Below are 10,048 nucleotides of genomic sequence, written 5' to 3' on the forward strand. Positions count from 1 at the left end.
TTCATCACAACTTGAAGAAAACAACACTTCTAACATGCCTTCTATGACAGGTACTTTAGAAATTGCATTTTCTAAAGTGGAATTGCCTTTAAGGTTGTTGTTCAACCAAGCTTTTATGATCAATCGTATACTAATCTCGCATTCACTCAGGTTATTCGATGAACAAATGGTGGAAATTGCATTGGCAACATCCCCTGGAATCAGATGGGTATTTCTGGTTCTTCTCGTCGATGAAGAAGAACTGACAGTTTCTGCAGGCACGCTTTGGCAGGGAAACAGCCTGGTATGGTGTTCTGTTTTTCGAGTCTCGGCCTTTAATTCAGATTTGGAATGTCTTCTATGATTTGGAGTCCTATGCTGTCCATTGAGAAAAAGAAGAAAAAACAAGCAGAATGAGAATGGTTTCATAAATTTTTGATCAATTAGAAGAAAGATTACTCACATTCTCACTAGCTTTCTTTTCTGTTTCTAAATCCCATTCATTCATAGCTCTTCTATTCATCTCATCAAACTCCGAGGAAGGAGGGTCCAGATTGTGTCCAAAAACAGTTTGGTATCTTCGAAGAATTCATGAAAGTTAGAATTAAAAAAAAAAAAAAAGATTTGATGAATTTGTATTTGTATTTGAGACTCACAATGATTTACTGATAGAGGAATGAGTTGCAGAAGAATCCAAAGACCCTCTTCTTGAAGAAACATAACTTCGTTTAGACGGCAATGGAACAGAAGGTGCAGGCGGCGCTCTCTGAGGACCAACACTGAGCCATTCCTTATAGTACAGGGCAAACAGAGTGGTCCCCTTGTCCATTTGCCCATTGTAGAGCTTCTTCAAGCTTTTCATTGTCTTATCCTTATCGTTATACAAACCAGACAAGGATTCCACTTCGTTTCCATACCAAATCTTGAGATGGAGAAGATGCGGAAGGAAGAAATGCTCCCACAGCTCAGGTAGCAAGTGTGTACGAGCTAGAAACGGATCGTCGCAGAAAACTTGAAGGAGATGCTTAGCAGACATGACATCATTCTTCTCCATCTTGTAGACGATCGACAAGTAGAGCTGCGCGCAAGCCGATAGATGAGAATTGGGCGTTCCGCGTGTGGAGGAGGAGGAGGAGCCTTTGGCGTTGGAATTCAAAGAAGCGACGACGACGGTTAAGAGACGAATCGAATTGGTGAACGTATCGGTCCACATCCCCTGCGGACAAATAAGCAACTTCTCTGCGCTCTTCATTCCCAATTCCAAACTGGTGAGAATTCCTCCGTTATTCGAATCACTACTGATTCCATTTCTAGCGAAGCAGAGGTAATAACATTTCTCCCTAACCGTTTCACGAAAACACGAATCCTTGGAGAATTTACCTGCATAACCGCTAAGAATAGAAATCACAGCTCTAGTCGCGACTTCATCCATGGAAGGCTCGTCCATCCTGGAACAAGATAGCGAGTTTTTCGATTTCCCCGAGTCAGAACCCGGTGGTCTCTTCGATGAATTAGTAACAGAAACCGAAGATCCTTTGACATTCCTGAGTTTAGGTCTTGATGTATTATCAAAGCTTCTCCTGCTATGACAGATGTGAATAGGAAGAACTATGGAGTCGTTTTCCGTTCTGTCCTTAAACCTGACCTGTTTGGTTTTCTTGGTATGTGAATTTCCCCTCTCGAAACCTTCATCGGTTAGCAATCGATGCAGAGATGACATATCTTCTTGGATAGAGTTGAAAGAAGAGATGATGAGAAAGGTTGCAGAAATGATTCATGAAAGACATTATTGGAGTTTGACATCCAACATCCAATTCAATTCAATCCAAGACAGATAAAACCAAAAGAGTGTGAGAGAGAGAGAGAGAGAGAGAAATGGCACAGCTGTAGAATGAGAAAGGTCTGACAGAGGAATTTGAAGAAGACAAATAGTGGTCCAAAAATCCAAAACCCGATACTCCAAACGCATAACTGTTCAATGGCAAAGGAATCTTTGTTACTCCATTAAATGCTACATTACAAACTCCATTTTTGCACTTACTTTACTCTAATTAAATTTAAACCTTACATTTCTTTTATTTCAAACAATGTTTGGCCACTTCAAAATCTCCAATTAAAAAACATTTGGGTAGAATTAAGGATATTGAATTGAGTATAACCGATGTAATAGGACTTCGTATAGAATATATTAAAATGGTCCAACCAATCTTTTAAAATATTTTGTTTAATAAGTTATTTTAAAATATTTTGTTTAATAAGTTATTTTAAAATTAGTTTAAAACTAATGGAATATGAATTATTTGATTAATAGGTCAAATTCATAGTATCTAATTGGTTGGACATAGAGTCGAATGAAAAGTCTTAACTTGATACCTATTTAAGTTTATCCAATAAGGTCACTAGTTTGATTTCATCTGAAAGCACGTTAAGTTTAAGCGAAAAAGTATAATTGTGAGGTGTCATGCTAGTTCTCCTTTAATTTTAAAAAAAAAATATTAAAAAAATTGACCGATCTACTCTAACCCTTGTTTATTGTAAAATTCAAATTAATATTTAATTATTTTTTTGGATACATATATCTTTGTTAAAAAAACATGAACAAAATCAACCCATAAACACCTTATTTATTATAAATTTAAATTAATATTTAATTATTTTTGGGTACATATATCTTTGTTAAAAAAACATGAACAAAACCAACCCACAAACACCTTATTTATTATAAATTTAAATTAATATTTAATTATTTTTTGGATACATATATCTTTGTTGAAAAACATGGACAAAAACAACCCACAAACACCCTTGCTCAAAACTATTTATCTATTTAACATTATTTTAGAGATTAATAATTAAGCCTCAATAATATGTCCATACTTATCAAACACTCAAAATATTCTTAATTCAATGTTAAATTGATTATTAGGCTTAGTTCGGTTTGGATTATCATAATAATCTAAACAAAGTTAAACATCATTTATTTTCCTCTTGTCCATCACACACTCAATTCATTAATTAAAATACGAAAATACCTTCTATTTTAAATTATTATTTCTTATTTTATTTATATATATATATATATATAAAATGTGACAATCGAACCCAGGAACTTAAGGTTATTATACACTTCTTATTACCGATAAGTTATAATAGGGGATTTATTTATATATATATATCAATACCTTTTAAATTTTTACTAAAAGATAATTATCACCTCCTCAAAAACATCAACAATCATTATTTTTCCTCCCACTAATTTATTCAAATAACCTCCATCCTCTTCTAGGGTTGAGTCGTTATACACTTAAAAGTCACTTATACAATTTAAAAAAGAAACAATAACATCAATCTACATAGTCAAGTAAATTTTAAATTTCATTTATTATATCATATAAACTATTATTTGATATGATCACATCTTTTTGGATACACATGAATATTGCTTGATCGATTTTTTAAGACACGTTGATAATCTATGTGACCAATATCATCTACTACAAATGAAAATGGGTCATCATTCTTAACTCAAAACTTTTAAAACATATTTTAAATTGTTTATTTGGAACTAGAAGCTTATGTGGCCAATAAACATCATTATTTCAATCACATTATTAAAACATAAACTAAAATAAATTTTACTTTTTATAATATCTTTAAATATTAAATAATAAATATATTTTGTGATCATGTTATCCAAATAGATTACTTCAACATCAAACAAACTTTTTTTCTTCAAAATAATTCAAGATCAAACAAGAATTAAAATTTCAAATAATCTAAGAACATAAGAACTCAAAAATAAATTATTACCTTATCAATATTGGTTGATTGAATCAAAATATTGGAAATGGGGAATGAATGATTATTATTATTTTTTTCTACAAAATTAAATGATTAATTAATTTAAGTGAAAGAAATATTCTATATATGGGTTGATGCTATTGATGATGGTGATAATATGTTAAATAAATATATAAATAAATAAATATATATATATATATATATATATATATATATATAAAGGATTTATGCTCTTTTAGTTTTTAAAATATCTCAACAAAAATTAAATTTTTAATCAATACTCAATACATTAACCAAAATATTAAAATACCTTATATTTTAATTAGTATTTTTTTATTTTTTATTTTATTTATATATATCAATATCTTTAAATATTTTTTACCAAAAATAATCATCACTTTCTCAAAATCATCAAATATCATTATTTTTTTCTCCCCGTAAATTTTCTAAAAAATCCGACCCAAATAAGGCCTACCTGTTGAATTAATTTATTAGAATTTCAGAGAGACAATACAATACAAGATACTCAAAAATATAATTGTGTAACTTTATTTATCGTAATATTTGTGTTTCTCCAATTTCTAGTAGATATTGTCAAATTTATAAGAATAAAGCATGCAATGATCACCAACAATTAAATTGATTTGATTTGTATCTTGATAAAAAAAAATATAAAATATTTGTTCGACACAAAATATTTGTTAAATGCTGATTTGTGTAAAAGAAATGAACAATGTTAATGGAATAATGTGGAAAGATGTAAAATGATTCTTCATACAAATTTTAATAATTTATATTTTTTATTTGATTATTATGATGTTTTTGTTTGTTGTGATGATTAATGTTGTTATTTTCGTTTTCATTCTCAACAATCAAATCTTTTAATTTATTAACCAAAATATTAAAATACATTTTATTTTAAATTATTATTTTTTATTTTATTTATATATATATCAATATCCTTTAAATCATTTTTACACCTCAATTCCTTAAAATCATAAACAATTATTGTTTTTTTCTCCCACTAAGTTTTCTAAAAAATTCAACCCATAACGCCTAATTGTTTGAATTAATTTATTAGAATTTCAGAGACAGTACAAGATACTCACTTACAAAAAAAAATAATTGTGTAACTTTGTTTATTGTATTATTTTTGTTTCTCCAATTTCTAGTAGATATTGTCAAATTTATAAGAATAAAGCATGCAATGATCACCAACAATTAAACTGATTTAATTTGTATCTTTATAAAATATTTGTTCGACACAAAATATTTGTTAAATGTTGATTTGTGTAAAAGAAATGTACAATGTTAATGGAATAGTGGGGAAAGATGTAAAATGATTCTTCATGCAAATTTTAATAATTTATATTATTTTGTTTAATTATTGTAATGTTTTTGTTTCTTGTGATGATTAATGTTGTTATTTTCGTAGTTTTCATTTTTAACAATCAAATCACTTAATTCATTAACCAAAATATTAAAATAAATTTTATTTTAAATTATTATTTTTTATTTTATTTATATATATAAATATCTTTCAAGTGTTTTTTATCAAAATTAATCATCACTTCTCAAAATCATAAACAGTTATTTTTTTTTTTCCCTCTAAGTTTTCTAAAAAACTCGAACCCAAATAAGGCCTAACTGTTTAAATTAATTTATTAGAATTTCAGAGATAGTACAAGATACTCACTTATAAAAAAAAAAATTGTGTAACTTTGTTTATTGTATTATTTTTGTTTCTCCAATTTTTAGTACATATTGTCAAATTTATAAGAATAAAGCATGCAATGATCACCAACAATTAAACTAATTTGAATTTGTATCTTGATAAAATAAAATATAAAATATTTGTTCGACACAAAATATTTGTTAAATGTTGATTTGTGTAAAAGAAATGAACAATGTTAATGGAATAGTGGGGAAAGATGTAAAATGATTCTTCAGGTAAATTTTAATAATTTATATTATTTTGTTTGATTATTGTAATGTTTTTTTTTGTTTCTTGTGATGATTAACGTTGAAAATTATTTTCGTAGTTTTCATTCTTAACAATTAAATCACTCAATTTATTAATCAAAATATTAAAATATATTTTATTTTAAATTATTATTTTTTATTTTATTTATATATATATAAATATCTTTTAAGTCTTTTTTACCAAAAATAATTATCACTTCTAAAAATTATAAACAATTATTATTTTTTTCTCTCTCTAAGTTTTCTAAAAAAACTCCAACCCAAATAAATCTAATTGTTTGAATTAATTTATTAGAATTTCAGAGAGACAGTACAAGATACTCACTTAAAAAAAATAATTGTGTAACTTTGTTTATTGTATAATTTTTGTTTCTCCAATTTCTAGTAGATATTGTCAAATTTATAAGAATAAAGCATGCAATGATCACCAACAATTAAACTGATTTGAATTTGTATCTTGATAAAATAAAATATAAAATATTTGTTGACACAAAATATTTGTTAAATGTTGATTTGTGTAAAAGAAATGAACAATGTTAATAGAATAGTGGGGAAAGATGTAAAATGATTCTTCATGCAAATTTTAATAATTTATATTTTTTTGTTTGATTACTATGATGTTTTTGTTTGTTGTGATGATTAGGGTTGTTATTTCGGTAATTTTGTACAATTTTTATGATTGTTTATAAAAAAAAATTAACATAATTTTAGAAAGAAAAAAAAATCATTCAATGAGTTTTTATTTCAAACTCACCCAATTTCTAATATATCAAATTTGTGGAATGTAATGTCTTAATTGGTTACACCTTATTTAAATTTATTTCAAATAATAGTTACATTATATATCAATTTTATTTTAATGTTTATTGGGCACTTCAAAATTTATTATAGGAGTAAGTGACTTTTCAAATCGATTTAATTTTTTTCCAGTCATACTGACTCAATCCGAATTAAAAAAACATCTTATTTATTGATTATATGATATAATTAGGGTTTTAATTAAATATAACCAAACGTAATAAAGACAAATATATAATTTATTCACATAACCGAACGAATCTAATCACATTAAATAATATATTATTATTTTAAAGAAAATTTTAAAAGTTACCAACTTGATTTTATGTTTTGGTTTAATAAATAAATTTATTTAAAATGATTATTGTATTAAAGTTTTATGCTTTATTTTGTTTAATTACTTGTTTTAAAATTAGTTTAAAATATGTGAAAGGTGAATTATTAGATGTATATGGATATTCAAATAACGCTTAATTTTTAATGTATCTAATTTGTCGAATATAAGGTCGAATTTAATGTCTTAATTGGATACCCTTATTTAAATTTATCCAAAAAATCGACATAATCCTATCGCCGCCAATTTATTGTAAAAATTCAAATTCAAATTTAATTATTTGTTGGATATATATATAATTTTTTATTTGAAAACATGAATAAAACGAACCCATAAACATCTTTGCTCAAAAATATTTATCTATTTAACATTATTTTAGAGATTAATGATTAAACCGGAATAATATCCCCAAACTTATCAAACCACACTAATTTTTTTTTTCTTAAATCGAGGTTAAATAGATTATTATAGGGTGAGTGTTATACACATTTACAAATCAATTATTATAGGGGGTGAGCATTATACACTTTCACTAAAGGAAACATTCTAAGTAAATTTAAATAATTCATTATGACATCAAATATTAGTTTAGACGTTGTCTTTTTAGATACACATTAATATTTAAGACACAACGATCAACTTTGTGACCAAATAAAACTTATTTTCAATTATTTTTTAGAATTAAAAAACTTGTTTTATGTGGTCAATAAACATTATTACTTCTATCTCATCTTTAAAACATCAACTAAAATAAATTTTATTTTTATAATATTTTAAAATATTAAATAATAAATATATTTGATCCAATATATTACTTTAACAACAAACAAGTTTTTTCTTCTTCTAAATAATCCAAAACTTATTCAAATAATTCAAGATTAAATAAGAATTAAAACTAATCCAATGAAACTAAAAACATAAGAACTCCAAAAAACAATTGATAATGAAAATATAGGAAATGAGAAATGAATGATTATTATTTTTTTTACAAAATTAAATGATTAATTAATTTAAGTGAAAAAAATATTCTATAAAAAGTACACATCTGGGTTGATGCTACTGATGATGATCTGTTTCTCAATTTCTTAAAAATGTTTGTACACTGAATTGATATAATAATAAAAACTAACGAATTGATTTGTTTAGAACTTCAGAGAGATAGTACAAATACTCACTTAAAAAAAACAATTTTGCATCTTTTATTTGTATTATTTATGTTTTTGATTTATAATTTCTAGTAGATATTGTCAAATTTAGAAGAACAAATCATGCAATTATCTCAACCAACAATTAAACTTATTTGAGTTTGTATCTTGATATGAAAAACATAAAATATTTGTTCGTTACAAGATATTCGTGATTTAAAAAATAAAATGAACAATGTTAATGGGGAAAAATGTAAAATGATTCTTCATGCAAGTTTCAATAATTTATATTTTGTGTTTGATTATTGTGATGTTTCTGTTTGTTGTGATGAATAATATTGTTATTTTTGTAGTTTTGTTCTGCAAAACTTTTATGATTGTTTATAATGAAATTTAACATAATTTTCGAGAGAAACAAATAACATTTAAAAACTTTTTATTTAATGTTATGTGATGACTATACAACCATAAGATATTTTAAGTAATCCAACATTTGTCTTTTGTTATCTTGAATCCTACTCACCGAAAGTATAGAGCATCTTTATGTATATAATCATGACTTATACATTGTTACATTAATTATTTTTTATAGTTGAAAATTTTCAATAACATTGAGAAATAACTAATGACTTCTACATTTTTACATAGATTAGTTTTATACCTGAAAATTTTCAACAAGATTGGTCTAAAAATTTTCAAAAAGATTTGTCATATCAATCACTTCAGCCATTAAAAAAAAAAATATTTACAATAAAAAAAAATTAACCTTACTCCTAATTTTTTATTTTTTATAATTTAATTCACTCGCTTATTCAATTACAAAAATGACAAAATTTAATTAATTTATTCGTTTTATTTATTATTTTACTTTTTTTTAAGTTCACCTCAAAATATTTTAAAGTCACCCCAACTCTAATTTTTTTATTCTTTAGAATAAATCATCATCATAAAAAATAACTAATATCTTCTGCATTGTTATATTGATTATTTTTTTATAATTACAAATTTTCAATAAGATGAGTCCATAACAAATAACTAGTTACAAACAAACATGAGTTAATATGTAAAAAGAAAAACATCCATGTATAATTTTGTTTTTATAAAACACACACTCAAAAACTGATTATTGTTGACATTGTCGTTTCCTCTAGGTTCCATCTTCGAGTGGGGACGAATTTCATAACGCCGGTATGACACCCTATAGTCACGACTCTCCTTTCATTCAAAGCGTTTGAAGTTGAGATCTTATTCATTCTTTTTTAATAAAATGATGATACAACCTTGACTTCTCATAATAGAGCTTTGTTTGTATAAGCTCAAAGAATTGTTTGGATATTTTTATTTAAATATATATTTTTTTCTTTATATTTTCGTTCCAACCTTGACATGTATTATTTTAAATTAATTAATTTAAAAGTAAATTATCATCCAATCAAAAATTATATCATTAAACTTATCAATTAAAAATTAAAACATATTTACTTTGTATTTTATGATTTACAATATTAAATACTTACTCTATTTTTTTTCCAAAGAAATATAAAATTATTTTCATTCATCATGCTAAACAATATTATAACTATATTACCAAATAAGATGATTCCAATAATCTCAAATCAACTAGGCCTAATTAATTAAGAAAAATACATTAGTGGTGCATTTTAATTAATTTTTATTTATTATAATTAAAATAACATAATGGTGGAAGAAAAGAATAATGAAAAAAAGATGATTAATTTTATAAGCTTATTTAAATAATTCATTTTTTTTTATGGAAAATATCCAATGTAACCCTAGATCTAATTTGATTCTTAAAGGCTAGCTAGGTGGGGTGTCAGGCTAACAAACAAATATAGCAACCATTTGACTTGCCAGAAACATGTGACCACTAAATCAAATCATTCACGAGTTTAGTAATTCCATTTCATGTTCTTTATTTTATTTTTATTGTCCTTTGTTTCCTTAAGTTACCCTTATTAACTAGTTAATCTATTTTTGAAATTTGTTT

The 10,048-nt window shown here is 25.3% G+C and overlaps 1 protein-coding gene across 1 annotated transcript; it reads right to left on the reverse strand.

The window, feature by feature from the left end:
* Positions 1–38: 38 nt before the first annotated feature.
* On the reverse strand, positions 39–1,699 carry LOC124918266 (the record flags this gene model as incomplete). Its single annotated transcript, XM_047458466.1, has 3 exons — positions 636–1,699; positions 443–557; positions 39–357 (listed from the first exon to the last, which is right to left on the reverse strand). Coding segments are annotated over exons 1-3 (1,498 nt in total), but the record flags the coding sequence as incomplete, so codon positions are not given.
* Positions 1,700–10,048: the final 8,349 nt, after the last annotated feature.

The sequence above is a fragment of the Impatiens glandulifera genome, unplaced genomic scaffold, assembly GCF_907164915.1.
Source record: "Impatiens glandulifera unplaced genomic scaffold, dImpGla2.1, whole genome shotgun sequence".
NCBI lineage: Eukaryota > Viridiplantae > Streptophyta > Magnoliopsida > Ericales > Balsaminaceae > Impatiens > Impatiens glandulifera.